This window comes from Falco punctatus, assembly GCF_963210335.1.
Source record: "Falco punctatus genome assembly, chromosome: 5".
Classification (NCBI taxonomy): Eukaryota; Metazoa; Chordata; class Aves; order Falconiformes; family Falconidae; genus Falco; species Falco punctatus.
The window spans coordinates 87,613,673-87,629,850 of NC_137584.1; the positions used below are offsets into that span (position 1 = coordinate 87,613,673).

A 16,178-nucleotide genomic window follows, 5' to 3' on the forward strand; every position below is an offset into this window, starting at 1 on the left:
ATCAAAATGACGACTGAGCTGTGAGGTAGGGCAGAGAGCCCTGCAGTACCTAGCGAGAGTACTCTCGCATTTAACTCTTTGTCTTAATTTACTGTGCAGCCATTCTTGGTACAGAGTGTTCTAGTGCAACGTTGGTTATTATTTATTGTCATCAGAAAAATGTGCTCTTCCCCTACACTTTCTTGTTTGGTCTCCATCTACTGGAAAAACTGTACATTTATCTGTCTTCTCATACCTGTAAGTGCTTCAGGCTCAGTGTGAGAATTGACAACCGCAGTCAGTGTTGAATTAAGAGCCTGAACTCCCATGGCATTCAAAAGCTTTGATCTCTCCGTACTTCTACGGGTCAATGGTGCCTTCATTTCGTCTGTTAAGAGGTTGGTTAGAGTTCTGTGTGAGTGGGACTGTGCATACAGCTTATTAAAACATAAAAGGGCAGCATATGCAGGTGTCATAGGCTGCCATCATTTGTTTTGTAATTTCCTGATTTAGAGATAAGCAAAATAGGTGGAAATAGCTTTGTTCTTTTATTATTTGACCATATATATATTTGGTTGAATATATATATGTATACAATATACATGTTACATATGTGTAATAAAATGAGATATTAAGATGGTCCTGCACTTGGGTCACAACGACCCCACACAGCGCTACCGGCTGGGGCAGGGGGCTGGGAACTGCCTGGTGGGAAAGGGCCTGGGGGTGCTGGTCAGGAGCCGGCTGAACAGGAGCCAGCAGTGTGCCCAGGTGGCCAAGGCGGCCAACAGCATCCTGGCTTGTAGCAGACACGGCGTGGCCAGCAGGACCAGGGCAGTGCCCGTCCCCCTGCGCTGGGCACCGGTGAGGCCGCCCCTGGACCCCTGTGTTCAGCTTTGGGCCCCTCACTGCAGGGGGACGTGGAGGGGCTGGAGCGTGTCCAGAGCCGGGCAGGGGGCTGGGGCAGGGCCTGGGGCACCAGCCTTGTGAGGGGCGGCTGAGGGACCTGGGGGGGGTTGGCCTGGAGAGGAGGGGGCTCAGGGGGGACCTGATCGCTCTCTGCAGCCACCTGACAGGGGCCGTAGGCAGGGGGGGTCGGTCTCTTCTCCCGGATAACGAGCGACAGGACAAGATAAAACAGCTTCAAGTTGCACCAGGGGAGGTTTAGGTTGGATATTAGGAAAAATTTCCAGTCAAGCACTGGAGCAGGCTGGCCAGGGAGGTGGTGGAGTCACCACCCCTGGGGGTGTTTAAAAAACCGCATAGGTGCAGTGCTTAGGGACATGGTTCAGTGGTGGGCTTGGCAGCGATGGGTTAATGGTTGGACTTGGTGATCTTAAGGGTCTTTTCCAACCTAAGTGATTCTATGATTTATCTACTTTTTTCCCAAAAAGGTTAGGTGATGCTTTAATTAAAACAAAAAAGCATTACTGAACTGCCACATGTGGATAGCAACTTTCTGTTGGATTCTCTGCAGTTTTTAATTTCAAGCTCCTCTTTTTTTTGTCCCTGTCTAAATGGTCTAGTTTATTATAAATTCTTAAGTCCTGTATGGGTTGGGTTTTTGGAGCCTATTGCCTCTTGATTGTAAAGCAATATTCTTTCAGAAATTAAGGATAAGATACACCATAGCACTAAGAACTGTTGGCTTTGTTGCAGAAACGTTTGTTCTCACAGTCTTACACTACTAACTGTAACAGGTACATAGATGTCTGCCTTTTTTTTTTTAATCCCTTATATATTCACCCACATAATTCTTCATACCCTGCAGTGAATTATCCATGCATTATTAATCAACCTTATTTCCCAACACTTCTGCCTACTCTTATGCTCTATTTTCTTGTGTTCTTTAGTAACTTTTCAATGATGCAATCCAGTGCATCTTACTTTACCCTTTGGGGTAGAAGACAATTACCATGTTGTGTTTACAAAAATCGCCTTCATACAGCATTGTGCAATTGACATCTTTCTGCCACCTTATTATTATTTTAATTAAATAGTAGTCATGGAACAGCATATGCATTTCCACTGTAATAAACAAAAAGTACCCTGAAGTTATAAATGAGTACCAAAAACTTTACCACAAAGATTTGGTGCCCCAAATTCCTAAATACTGATGGGAAAGATTTTATCAGAACATCTTCTGTAGGACATGAAGGGACACACAAGTGCTTATATAAGTGCTTACACAGATTCCTCAGATCCTGCTGGAGGCTCCAGGTGGAACAGGAGAAGCGAGCAAAGGGAGGTATGCCCCTTTTTATTTACGGAATTTGAAAAGACAGGCTTTGTGTGTATGTGTGTGTGCATGCGTGTGCTTCTCTGTCCCAAAGAAATTGGCAGGGACCTCTAATAATTTAAATTATCTTAAACTGAGGCAGCCTGGCTAAACGAGGCTTTAAATGAAGTACTGAAATGTTTAAGCGCCTGTATGCAGATATACATGGCAAAACAAAAGTGCCTTCAAATCTGAGAAGTAAGATTTTAAAAGAAACAGCAGTATCTTTTTTTTGTGAGCTTCTAAAGCTGATCCAAGTGGGAACCTCCTTTGCAGAATTGCACTTGGCAGCAGATCTGGCATTTCTTGTCTTCCTATTGGACGAGGAAAAACTGTAAATCATCCTACTGCTTTCCCACAGAGTAACTTTTGCAATCTTGCGTCGGTGGCACTAACTGGGGAGACAGGTTAACCTTTGCCTTTAGTGAAGACTGCTGTAAGCTTTCCATTTAAAATCAGAACCTTGACACTGCCTTGATGTTTGCTATTTTGAAACCTACCCGTCTACTTGTTAGTTTCACAGGCAGGAATGTAAACTGGCTTAGAGACTTTGGGTTTTGTTCCTTTTTGGAGAACTGGGAGAGCTGGAGTGGAGCTGGAGACGTCTGCAAACACAACTCTTCCACTTGCCAACAGATCTCTTGAGAAAAATGGGCTGGAGCTACAATAATGATATTTTTTGTAAGCAAAAAACCCCCAGGTTTGCCTGGTGTTTTGATGTCCCTCGAGTCATTACTCAGTTATCCCTCTCAGCTCCGAAAGCCTGATTTCTTGCTTCTGTAAGCTGCAACTGACTTGTATCATCTTGCTCCAAAAGGTGTGTTTTAAAGAATTATAGCTGAAATTGAAAGAATGGATGACACCTTAAGAGCTGTGCATTGATAAAAGGGGTAAGTCTGCCCCATTTGGTGTGACATTTCAGTCACTGAGAGGAGCCTGGGCGCTCAGCACTGCGTGCAAGCTCGTGCTTGCCAAGCCACTGCCTAACGCCACAGTGCAGGTCTTGTCACATACAGCCTGAGGAAGCTTGTGCAGTCCCGATTCTTTACAAATGGTTGAGTCAAGAGGTTTATAAATTGCCTTGTTTTCTGGGAGGGATGGGGGATTAGATGTGAAAAGGGGATAATATGGAAGAGGGAGAGAAGGCAAGGAAGGCACGCTTCTGGAGCAAAGGGATGGAGCAAGCAGGCTGAGGAACCCTGCCAGCCCTGCAAGCTACATCAGAAGCCCTCTTCAGTTTGCAGGCTCCTCACAGTCACCCGCCACTGCACAATTTTAAATCTTAATGCAAAGCCTGAAGAAGTAACAATTTATGTTAACTTCAAATTGAGGAGGAAAATATTGCTCATTGTTGCAATGTTTTTTTAAAGCTTTTGCAAAGGAGAGAGTGGAAGTCCAAAGAGAGCAGCCTCGAAGAAAACAGACTTTGCTTTGAGAACTGGTGGCAGAAGAGAAAAGTTGAGCATCGGAGGAAAGTAGCTCAGAGGAGTTCAACAGCTGGAAATCATCCCAGTCAGTAGCAAGGACAGGAAGGTAGCAAGAGACCAGCCTGACTAATGAGATGTTCAGTGACCTCAAGCACAAGAAACGGGTTTTGCAGGGTTGCTCTATAAATCTGATCAACAAAATGATCTGCATTAAAAAAGAACACAAAACCCGTCTTTGTCCTCCCCTCCCCCACTCTTTGTTTTTTGTTAGACTGAGTTGCTTCACTGATACAGCTGATAGTGGAGGCCTACCAACAACTGCATCAGCACTACTCAAGGAGAGGATCTCCCGCTGCCTCGGAGATGAGCTGTTTAGAATGTATTCAGAAAGGACATTAACCTTCAGTGCAAGTCTGAGATGGGGAAAAACTGGCCAGGCAGCAGTGATTTGAAAGAAACTCTGTGGTGGAACAGATTGTGAGCTGCAGCTGTATCAACGATGTGACACCCGTTAACAAAAAGAAAAAAAAAAAAAAAGGCAAATGTTTGGGGCATGTAGAAACAGATAAATTCTGGCACGACATGTAACCTCAATCGATTTAGCCCTGGCAATGTGAATGTGGGGCCTAGCAGCGAACACTAGATTTCAAGAAAAATGTAAACCAGCTGGAGAGAGTTCAGAGGAAAACAGGAAAAATGTATGTATGATGTGGCCTGTGAGGCAAGATTGAAAGAATTGGTGCTTCCTCATCTAGGGAAGACTAAGGAGATGTGTGGAAGTTTCCATGTTTTTTATATACTCCTCAGGGATTAACTATTTTGCCAACGTCCTCTACAAACAAGAGAAACAGTATGGTGTTGAAACTATGGGATGTGGAGATCTAGCTTCTTGTCCCCGCCTTTATGTATAACAAAGCACAGGAGGCGATTCCCCGGGGACAGCATGAAAGCCTCTAGCACCAAAGGTTTTAAAACAGGTTAGACGGGCATCTGTCGGGAACTGTTTAGATATGGCACATGCTCCCTGGGGAGAAGGAGCCAGCAAGCAAGGCTGCTTCCCAGGTGGCTTCCTGCCAGCCTCTGGAATCCAGGCACTCCAGTAGCCTGGCCATGAGAAGCACAGAGGACACGACTGTCCCTCACTGTGCCACGCAGCCAGGGATGCTCCTTGCCACGGCCACCGCTCCCCACTGCAGCGGGGACTCCAGATTTTGTGGTGGGCTGCTTTTGCTGTTCGGCGAAACGCAGTTGCTGTGATTGTGGGGGAAACAAGAGTGCTTCATTTCACTTCTAGGTAATTAAGGTTTTCTTTTTGATTAGTAACAACCCTCATGCCATTTCAGTCACCTGTGCTGGAATGCTTAGGGCAATAACTCCTAGTAACGAGCTGCGCTCATCGGGAGAGGTAATTGTGCTGTGGGGCCGGTAACGTCGGCCCCTCCACAAGTGCTGCTTACACAGCTGGGCTCAGCGCCTCTCGCCGGCTCTTGGCGGAGTCTTATTAGCTCATGGTATGTCAAAAATCCGCTGAGCCCTTGAGAGAGGGAGATAGGACAGCAGCTCGCCCTCCTCCCCAGCTGCTGCAGGGAGAGCAAAGGTGCCTTTTGCCGAGGCCTGGGGGGGCTGCCCTTACTGGGGCCTGCGGGCCCTGAGGGGCTGCCAGCGTCCCCCCGCGCCCTCAGTCCACCTGAGCCCCCCCCGCCACCTCAGCTCACCTGAGCCCCCCCCGCCCCCTCTGCCCCCTCAGCACCCCACTCAGGTCCCCTCCGCCCCCCTCAGCGTCCGCAGCGGCCCCGTGCCCCTCCCCCTGGCGGCGCGGGGCCGAGGCGGGGCGGGGCGAGGGGCGGGGCGAGGGGCGGGGGCGGGGCCGGCTGATAGCGGCCGGTGCCTGGCGCGGGCTGGCACTGCGGCACTGCGGCGTGTGCTGATGGCGGCCGGCGGGGCGGGGGCCGGGGCCGGGGCCGGGGCGCCCCAGCGGCCCTACGAGCTGGTGGTGTTCGGGGCTTCGGGCTTCACCGGCCAGTTCGTGGTGGAGGAGGTGGCGCGGGCGGCGGGCAGCGGGGCCCTGCGCTGGGCCGTGGCCGGGCGGAGCCGGGAGAAGCTGCAGGCGGTGCTGGAGCGGGCGGCCGAGAGGCTGGGTACGGGCGGCGGCGGGGGGGTGTGACGGGCCGGGGGTCGGGGTGCGGGCGGCGGCCGAGAGGCTGGGTACGGGCGGCGGCGGGGGGGTGTGACGGGGTGCGGGCGGCGGCCGGGCCGGGGTATGGGCCGTGTCCGAGAGGTTGGGTGCGGGCCGCGGCGGGGAGGGGGTGACGGGCCGCGGCCGGTGTCCCGTGGCGGCGGCGGGCGGAGCGGCCGGGCCGAGGCGGGGCTGGGCCGCGGCCCCGGGGCGCGGCGGGTGACGGCGGTGCCCGGCGCGCAGGCAGAGCGGCGCTGGCGGCGGAGGTGGCCGTGCTGCTGTGCGACGTGGGCGACCCGGCCTCGCTGGCCGCCGTGGCGAGGCAGACCCGGCTGGTGCTCAACTGCGTGGGCCCGGTGAGTGCGGGGCGGGAGGGGCTCCCCCGGCGCCCCCCGGGCAGGGCCCGGCCGTCCCCCGCAGCCCCTGCCCTGGGAGCGGTGCGGGGCCGGGCTGGGGCAGGTGGGGGTTGGGCTGGGGCCGCTGTGGGTGCGTGCGCTTTTGGTTGGTTTTTTTTTTTTGTTTTTTTTACCTGTTTCTTTCTTTTTTTACCTGTTACCTTTTAAGTCTTTCACGGGCAGCGTTAAGAAACTGTTTGTGAAGTGGGGAGGGGCGCTGGGCCGGGCCGGGGTGGGTGCGAGCTGTGCTGGGGTGGGAGCGGCTGGGAGAGGAGCCCCCACCCCGCTGGGTCAGGCCTTGGCCCCTTTGAAACTGGGGGGGGGGTCGAAGGATGAGCTGGAAGCTGGGTCCTGGCACCGTCTTACAAGAGTATTTAAGCAGGGAACGTGCCACTAGTACGAGTGGAGGAAGCATAAAGTGAGATGGGCTGTCTTAAACTGGCCTGGGTGATTTTATGTTATAAAACAGGGTTGTCAGTGCCACAGACTGTTATGGGCCATGAAACTGTGCAGCTCCTCCTTCCCCGCCCCCCCCCCAACCCAACCCACTGGTGCTGTGCCGTTTGTGCCCCCCTTGGCAGCATGAATAGCCACCCAGTGTTTGCTTTTATTGTGGGTACATTTGTTAAGTCAAGCACGCTGGGTGAGTTGGGGGGTGTGGGGTTTATTTTGCTACGTGCGGTGTTCTCGCCTTACTACAGTACAGGTTCTTTGGAGAGCCCGTGGTCGAAGCTTGTGTTGAGAATGGTGCGAGCTGCATCGACATCAGCGGAGAGCCCCAGGTACGTGACAGTGGAAAAATGCTGCCTTATACCAAGGATCCATCAAAGGAGTCTCTGTGGTATACATTTTGTGTTTCTGCTCATGCTTTTGAACGTGAAGATGACTTCTGCCTCCTAAGCTATGGTTTTACATATGCTTGCACGGGCCCCTCTTGACATCTCTTGCTTTTAAACATGGAGTTCAAGTCACTCAAATGGAAAAGGGCTGGGTGAGCCGACAGCGAGCGGGACCGAAAAGGACTGAACAGCCGGGCCCAGCGGGTGCTGCTCGGTGGCACCAAGTCTGGTGTGAGGCCAGGAACTAGCGGTGGCACCCAGGGGTCAGTACTGGCTGCAAACCTCTTTGACACCTTCCTTAATTAATGGTCTCCATGACGGGGCAGAGGGCACCCTCACTTTGGTAAATGACACCAAAGCGGGAGGAGCGGCACTTAGGCCAGGGCATCGTGGTGCCATCCCAAGGGACCTGGGCAGGCTGGAGAGAGGGCCTTCGTTATTTTAACAACCTTTACTGTGTATTCCTTGTATGCTTTTCCTACTCTCAGGCGAGAGCCTCTTGGTTCTCTCTAGAAATGCAAAAATTTTTGAGTTCTGCTTCAAGTCTCAGTTGTGATGCCATGTAGGAGTTTGGTGTAGCTCACATCCTGCTGCCCTGCTGTGACACTTTTGTGCCATAAAACAAGAATCATATGTATCTGTCTTAAAGATGCCTGTAAGTGGTTTGCCGTATGTAGGGTGCTATAATGTGACAGTAAAATGCTAATGGCTAATACTGAGTATGGCCAGAGTTCCGCTTAAAATACTTGTTCTGATTGTGTTTTAGTTTCTGGAAGGAATGTACCTGAAATATAACGAAAAAGCAGCAGAAAAGGGAGTATATGTCATTGGCAGCTGTGGCTTTGACTCTATACCAGCTGATATGGGAGTCCTGTACACCAGAGACAAGCTGAAAGGTGAGTGACTGGAGCGTGACCCTGTGTTGAAAAAGAAGGGCAGGTCATGCCTTCACCTCGCTTCCTAAAGCTGCTGTGTGTACATGGAAGCTCTTTTCTGTCTCTTTTTGCCTGCCTTCACCAGCCGACCAGTTTCAGCCAAATCCAGTAGACAGAACTTTAACAGTAAATCGTATTCCCATTAGACTGGACAAAGCTGGTCATTGGGTGGAGGAGGGGTTCCAGGCCACGCTGCTGACCGAGAACAGAGCCCACAGGTCCCAGCAGCCGGCTGTGGGTGTCCCTAGGCAAGCCTCAGCGCACTGCCGCGTGTGCCCAGAGTCTCATAGGGAACAGACAGCGGGTACAGCAAAGTTGTAGGAAAGGGCTCGAAAATCAGTGGGTGATGGGGTGTCTGAAGTTTTTCCTACCGTCAGCACCGAGAAGCTGCTGGGTGAGTGCAGTAGGTGGTGCCACACGGTGCCTTTTTCTTTAGGGGCTGCTAGACAGTAACTGAAAGAGGGCAAATATATTCAAGAAAAGATGTGAGATGATTTAATTCTATGCAAATAGTACTCAATCCTAATCTCAAATGAGGATAGTTTGTTCATCAGGTCTGACTTCAAATTGGAAGGGCTAGTAAAGAGTACACAAGTGCTTTGCTTGTATGTACTATTAAAACTGCTATTAAGTGGGACTGCTTTACATTAGAGTGTATCATCAACTTTTCAGTTTAAGAAAACTCAATCTGGATCTGATTGGAGGGAGAGGCAAGGAAATGAGTGTCTGGTTGTTCATGGGATTATGATCTGCTGTCTGATACTTGTTTTAAATACAGATGGTTTTTATCTCTTCCTATTTTGACTTTATGGTTATTACCACCTTGTTGCTTCCTCTGCTGAAATTTGCCCCTACAAGTAGTTTTACAGTCTCTGAAGGAATTGAGCAAAGCAGAACAAAGCAGAATTTGGAGGAGTTGTTTTGCTGCTCATCCCAACTAAGGATTCTTTGCAAAACACAGGCTGTTGGAAAACGGAATGTTTTAGGATACCTTGTGTGTTTCAGGTTTTTTGTGGGTTGGTTGGTTGGGGTCTTTTTGTAGTTAAGGTCTACCAAAATCTGTAAGCCCATCTCAGTCTTCACAGCCAATGTCACCCTTTATTTTGAAACTTGGAGAAAATTTAAATATGGCTTCTAATAATAATTTTTTTTCATTGATTACTTACATGATCTTATTAACTAGATATGACAAATGAAAACTGTAGTGGGTAAAGATAATATTTGTGACCCTTATTGAAGTACTTTACATGAGAAATCTGGTATTTACTAACTCAGAGAGCTGCGGAACTTCATCTTACGTTTATTTTACTTTGAGAAAAAGATGCGAGATTGCCTTTTCAACTGCCAGTGTCAGTGGCTGGCTGTTTGAGTCGAGCAGAGCGTGCTCTGGCTTTGTGAACTGAGTGCATATGCCAAGTCATGTTTTCTCCTCCCTTAAAGGTACCTTAACTGCTGTCGAAAGTTTTCTGACGGTGAAGTCTGGGCCTGAGGTTAGTTGGTTTATACCTACTTGGAGACTCGGAGGTATTTATGATAACATCACCATAGCCCATTAGAGTAAATGTTGTGACATTAATTCAGACCAAGGAATGAGCTGGCAGTGCTTTGATGATCATGAGTCCAAGAACATTATTCTTTAGGAGTTAATAAAAGTATCCTAAGCAAGCACCCTTTTTTAAGGTTGGTTTGCATTGTCTGTCGACCTAAAGCTTGTTGTGTTAACCTGTATGAAGAGATGCTTAAGTTTGTGCAGAGATGTGGGAAGGAGTTGCACACAGTAACAGGTACATAGTGTGTTGCCAGCGATCCTAGTGTTTGGCTGTTTGTTTTTTTTGTTTGGGGGGTGTGTGTTTCATTACAGTTTAGTGCATGTAACGATAATACGTGTATGTCATAATTGTAATAGTGTCATAATTCTAAGGACACTATTAAAATAGTGCAATGATGACCTAAACCAAGCTGGTGTTGGTGCCCAGCAGTTGAACATGCTGCTTCTCCTGAGCACCCATCTTGACAGTCACAGCCTGTTCTTATGAACATCTGGAGGAGTGGCAGAAGTCCATAGAATGGCAGAGTAATACCCACCTGTTAAAGGACAGGGGAGAGCAGTTAATGAGAATATATAAATCTGTATGTTGGCTATAGAGGTGGTTTAAGTCTGTAGTATAAGTTGTAGTTGTTGACAAGAAGGAATTTAAGTAATGAGAATTAAATACTATGGGATGGTTAGGAGAGAGAATTGCATACCTATGTGTTAAATTATGTGGGACCTGAGCATGATGCAAATTGTATGGAATAAGGGGTGGAGATTTTGTTGGGTCTGGCTGAGACGGAGTTAATTTTCCCCGCAGCAGCCCCCACAGTGCTGTGCTGTGCACTGGGAGCCAGGAAGGTGCTGATAACACCCCAGGGTTCTGGCTGCTGCTGAGCGGTGCTGGCACAGCATCGAGGCTGCCTCTCCAGCATTCCCACACACACAGCCAGCAGCCTGGGGGCGGGCAAGGTCCCGGGAGGGGACACAGCCAGGACAGCTGACCCACACTGACCAAAGGGATATTCTGTCTCATAGGACATTCATAGGACATCTACTTGGCGATAAAAGCTAAGAGAAAGGAGGAGGGGTGAGGGACATTTGTTACTGCATTTGTCTTCTGGAGCAACCGCTATGCATACTGAAGCCCTGCTTCCCAGGCAGCGGCTGCGCTTGCTCGCTGATGGGAAGGAGTGAAAGGATCTCTTGTTTTCCTTTGCTTCTGCAGGCGGCCTTGGCTTTTGCTTTATTAAACTGCCTTTATCTTGACTCACGAGGTTGGGGTTTTTTTCCCCATCTTACTTTCTCCCCTTCCTGTCCTACAGAGAGGGGGGGGAGTGACAAGAGTGGCTTGGTGGGCACCTGGCGTTCAGCCACCATAACCCACCTTGGCTGTATTGTGTATGGCATATTGAAATACATATTTCAATATAACTTCAATGCATGTGATCATAATACACGTATGTGGCAACTCTACAGGCCATTATGAAAACATGTGAAAACAATACGTGAAACCTTTAGATACTGAATTAATGACTGGTTTATGGTGTGTCACCAGGGTTCTTGTGTACATGATGGGACCTGGAAGTCAGCTGTTTATGGCCTCGCAGATCAAGACAACCTGAGGAAGCTTCGTAAAAGGATAGGATACACCCCTGTTCCAGTAGTTGGTGCAAAACTTAAAAGAAGGTATAAGAAACATAAGATGTGAGACATGCCATCTTCTAACGGTTCAGTATCTATTACAGAGATGATTGACATACCATTGAATACTAAAAAGATGCATTTAAGACTTAGCTATAATATGAACACATAGATGCTCATCTAATAGAATTGAAGATAAGCTCGTATTTCACTGAAAAAAGAACATGACCCAGCATTTATGGGGTCTCAAAGTTACTTTGTTCTAAGAGACTTCTAGTGGCATGGCAAACTTCTGAGTTTGATTTCGGAAGTGAGCAGTAGAACAGAAGAAATAAATGTGAGAAGAGTGTTATTCTGGTCATCGAATTCAACCTTGCTGTAGTGCATGGAACCAGGGATAAATTTGGAATGGTTTGCTTTCAATGAGAGAAATGATGATGTCCTAAGAATGCTTGAGAAAAAGCCAGTACTGGTAGGGCTGTTAGGATCAGTTTCTTTCGGCTTGCATGAACATTAACACTTGAAGACTTTTTTTCTGACCCCTTTTTTTTTTTTTTTTTTTTTTTTCCCCATTTGCAGAGGACTTGTGTTTTACAGTCAGGAATTCAAACAGTACTGCATTCCATTCATGGGATCTGATGCTTCCGTTGTGAAACGGTCTCAGCGTTACTTGCACACAGAGTTGCAGGAAACACCTGTAAGTTACAAGTATGCTATGTCTTTATTACATAAATCCTTCCTTTATGTATTAAGTGTTCTTAGTGCAGATCTGTGTAATAGGGTTTCTGTAGCGGGGTAAATAGTAATGAAGTACAGCGTGCTTTTCCTTCTGATCACCTTTGGAAGCTGCCTGACGTGACGTGGCCCAGGTTCTGGGTGTGTTGGCCTGTTTCATGCTGCTTGATACTTTGCCTGATGCGCTCGCTTACTACTGCTAGCGAATAGTTTTGAGCGTCTCTTGTAGGTTTCTCATGCTGTCTGATTCCTGGGTGTGTATTTGTAGGGAACAGAAGCCCTGAGTCACAGAAATATTTGAAAGGTAGGCTTCCTGATTTTGGGGAATGACAAATGCATTAAATTCTGTTCCTGTGCAAAGCCTTTTTTTAGTAGTAGAGCTTCCACAAGCATCATAGTCTCTGTAACCCTAGTCAGGCCTGTATAGTGCAGTCAGCATTCTGATAAAGAATCCATATGCTGCTCACTTGTATCTGGAGATGACTTTGACGCCTGGGTCTCCGGCGTGCAGAGTAGAGGCAGTGTGAAGTGGTGGTGGTGGAAGAGATGTTTAGGTTTTGTTTTCTGTGGTTCCCTGAGAGATCAGCCCCCACAATCTGTGTAACAGCTGTGCAGAATCACAGGCATCAGTTAAGGGATGAAGGTGAGATAAGGCTCTAAAAATGTACTTGGAAACTACCAAGGAGAAAGGCTTCCTATTGCTCTTCCAGAATTCTAAAGGCAGGCCTCAGTTTCTCTTTAAACTAAAGCACAAAGAGGAGGAAAGGAGGATACCTGGAAAGAAACCTGAAGTCGGATACCAAAACACATCTTTCTTTAAGGTTTCCCACTCTTATTTACTGTGCTTGCTCCCTCATACTGTCTTCTCATAGGATTTGTAAAGTGAAGCATTATTCAAAGAGTTGTTTAGAACTAAGACAGTTGTTTAAGGCCCTATTTAAACAGCTATCTATTGTGTCAAACAACTGCATCCTAATTTGGGGGTATTTATTTTTACAGATGAATAGATACAAGAATTTTCATGTAAATTCTATCACTGAAGGTGTATCTTTGCCTCAGGTGCAGTATGGCGCTTATGTGAATGTGGGTGGTCTTGGCTCTGTTATCAAGCTGATGTTTGCTGGGATTTTATTTCTTCTTCTTGTGAAGTTTAGCCTTGGAAGAAAACTTCTGACAAAAGTAAGTAATCAAAACACAAAAGAATTGAGTGTGTGTAGATTTTTTATTTATTTTTTTTCTCTCTAGTTTACTGTTGGTCTCCCCCCATTTCCCCTCTTATTATGTAGTACCCGGCTTTTTTCTCTGCTGGACGCTTCACAAAGGAAGGACCAACTCAGAAACAGGTAACTGACTGTTTTCCATCACAATTATTGAATAAATGTGTTATGGTAACAGTAGAACAGTGATCTAGAGGCAGCTGCTGGGCCTCAGAGAAATAATTCCTAGGTGCACATTGTGTGTGCCTGTTCAGATAGCTTTGACTATTAAATAATCATGCCTTCTTTTATTACACATTGAAGCGTGTAGAACTTATAGGAGGAAAAAAACAGATCATGTTGCTGGGTCTGATGTATTTATGCGGATGGATCACAGCACTCAACCTGTCATAGGTGATGGCAGAGTGAGACTGAGTATCAAAAACCCAGGACTGAAAGCATTGAGAGAATACATGGACTTCAGTAACAGTTCCAACAAAGTGGAAGTGATTAAAAATTTAATGGGATTGCACCTTTTAAGCAACAGCTCAAAATAACTATGCTCATGTTTAGATAGCTCATAGTATTTGGTACAGTAGATACTTGTATTTACTACTTGTGCTTGCTACTGTTTTGGTGACCATGTGTCTTGTCGGCTGCAGATGGACGGAACCTCGTTTACAATGACTTTTTTTGGTGAGGGTTACAGCGAGGGGCAAGATCCCCAGAATGGCAAACCAAACGTCAAGATCTGCACTGAAGTGAAAGGACCAGGTACATACGTTAGTAGCAGCTCACAGCTTTTGTCTTGCGTTCTCTGCTCTAAAATAGGTGTATGGTTCCACTGCTATGCCTTTGTCCATGTAGCAAGTGCTCCTTGAGGGTTAAAGTCAGCAGCCTTAGCAGAGCGTCGCCTTGGACACTAGCGTTTTTTGAAATGGCCAATTTGTGTGCGTTCTTGCCCTTCTCTTTCCTTCCTTTTGCTGTTGCAATTTTCATTTTTTGCGGAGCAGAGCAGTTAAAGGGAGAGTGCTTTAATAGTTTTCAGTTGTTACAGCCTAGACTTTATGCTTGCTTCTCTCCAGTCTGCTGTGAGCAAACTGAAATCAGATCTGGCATGGTTTCATTTCTAGCTACAACATACTTACGTTCATATCATTCCTTTGAGGGGAGAGACACCAAGAATGTATATTCAGGAAGGAGTTAATGAAGCTGAGTTTCCTTAAATACCTAGAGCTGTCACTGAACGCAGCAGTCTCACAGAGAAAGTCTGAGTTTAAACATGGGATGGGGAAAGCTCTTGCTGTCAGGGAGGAGCCCTCTGTCACTGCGCTGTGGTCACTCAAGGCTGTTGGGGGGTTAGAGCCCTGCCTTTGAAGCAGGATTTGTCCAGATTAGATCTTAAGGATTTCATCAGCTACTTGGAATGAGTACCAGGTAAAAAAGTTGGTTTTAAATGGAGAAGGCTATTTCATTGCCAAAGAGATCTTTCTTCAGCATGCTGTAGGTAAACCACATACAGTGTGTAGAATATAATCTTGGTTTTGGTTTTTATTTTGTCAGAGCCTGGTTATGTTGCTACCCCAATTGCCATGGTTCAGGCAGCTCTCTCTCTTCTGGAAGATGCAGCCTGTCTGCCTAAACAGTAAGTACTTTCCCCATGCCAAACCGCTTGATCTCCCTTAAACCTACTGGGCACATCTGTTTCTCTTTGAAAATACAGACCTCCTAACCCTGTGGATTTCTGCATTACCACAAAAATGCTTCACCACATGCTGATTCAAAGCCACTTACTCTTCATCTGCCCACCTTACAGTTTGAAAGGATGTAGTCACAGGTGTTTAGTAGCACCTAGTGCATCAGTGTCTGTATTTCCAGATAACAGAATAATTTCTATTGAGTTTGAAATGAATAGGTGCAGAAATGAACCTATGACTATAACCAGCTTGCCAAATCCCTTGTATGCTCTCCTATGGGACAAAGCGGCTTTTTCTTTCTTAGGCAGAGAAACACATCTTTGACTTCAAAACAAGGTGTCAGTTCACTCACTGCACCAGTCATGTTTTTCTCTTTTCATTAACAGAGGTGGTGTGTATTCTCCAGGAGCTGCCTTCTCCAAAACAAAACTGATTGATCGTCTCAACAAACGTGGTGTTGAGTTCTCTGTTATTAGCAAGCCTGAAGTCTGAAGTCCAAACATAACTGTATGAACTACGACCCTTCCTGGGTGTGACTCCAATAAAACTCATTTGGCTGTAAAAGCCTAATCATAAAATAGTTTCACTGTGCTATTGTTTACAGAAGAATGAGGTAACAGTTATACGACTATTTGCTATAGTGAGCAAACCCATCAAAGGTATTGAGTTTTAATTCACAAGCGCATTAAATCAGTGACTTCCTGGGTACTAGCTCTGGACTTCTGTTTAATCTCTTATGTAAGTTTTAAGTTAATGAAACCACCATAGCATCTGCTTCACAGTTAACCACAGCCTTCTCCCTTCACCCTGTTCTGCAACTATAACAAGCAGGCAGGCCCTGGATAACAAAGTGCCTTAGCAGATGAAACCGCTAGTTACTCCTCATGCCTGTTTGGGAGAGGCGCTAGTACTCTGGGGTGGTCTTGCTTCCAAAGCCTCAGTGCCTGTAGTGAAATAAAGGAGTAGTGGTGGTTTTCCAGAGCTTAAAGGAATAGTTTTGTCATCTTTTCCTGGGTTATAATAAAGATCAGCTGACTCTACTGTTGCGTAAAGGTCTGTTGGCTTTCACCTGTATTACAAGTGGGCCTGGAGGGAGCTCTGCTAAAATGGAGAAAAACACCGGTAGGTTTGTTACTACAACCATGAAAGGCAGTGTTGTAGCCTCTGCTGTGCAGGACAGGCAGTGCCGGGGGTGGAGGACTATTTATGGGCACGGGGTTTTTTTTTTTTGTTATAGTAGAGCTTCTGAAGTACTCTCAAGACAGAAAAAAATCTCCCTCTTGCAGTAGCATCATATGCACCATATCTATTAGCAGGCAAACTGCATGCACAGTGGTGCGCTGCAG

At 47.0% G+C, this 16,178-nt stretch overlaps 1 protein-coding gene across 1 annotated transcript; it reads left to right on the forward strand.

Annotated features, from left to right (window-relative positions):
* The first annotated feature begins 5,554 nt into the window (after positions 1–5,554).
* On the forward strand, positions 5,555–15,872 carry SCCPDH (saccharopine dehydrogenase (putative)). The gene is made up of 12 exons (XM_080388121.1): positions 5,555–5,822; positions 6,104–6,216; positions 6,957–7,037; positions 7,861–7,990; positions 9,470–9,519; positions 11,119–11,249; positions 11,784–11,901; positions 12,999–13,118; positions 13,226–13,282; positions 13,798–13,909; positions 14,699–14,780; positions 15,219–15,872. Exons 1-12 carry the CDS (start codon positions 5,612–5,614, stop codon positions 15,322–15,324), a joined length of 1,311 nt encoding a protein of 436 aa, XP_080244247.1. The 5' UTR covers positions 5,555–5,611; the 3' UTR covers positions 15,325–15,872.
* The last annotated feature ends 306 nt before the right edge of the window (positions 15,873–16,178 follow it).

Coding starts and splice junctions, on each gene's coding strand:
- SCCPDH (XM_080388121.1), top strand. CDS start 5,612: ATGGCGGCCGGCGGGGCGGGGGCCGGGGCCGGGGCCGGGGCGCCCCAG. Junction 5,823..6,103: donor GCGGGCGGCCGAGAGGCTGG/GTACGGGCGGCG, acceptor CCCGGCGCGCAG/GCAGAGCGGCGCTGGCGGCG. Junction 9,520..11,118: donor CGGTGAAGTCTGGGCCTGAG/GTTAGTTGGTTT, acceptor GTGTGTCACCAG/GGTTCTTGTGTACATGATGG.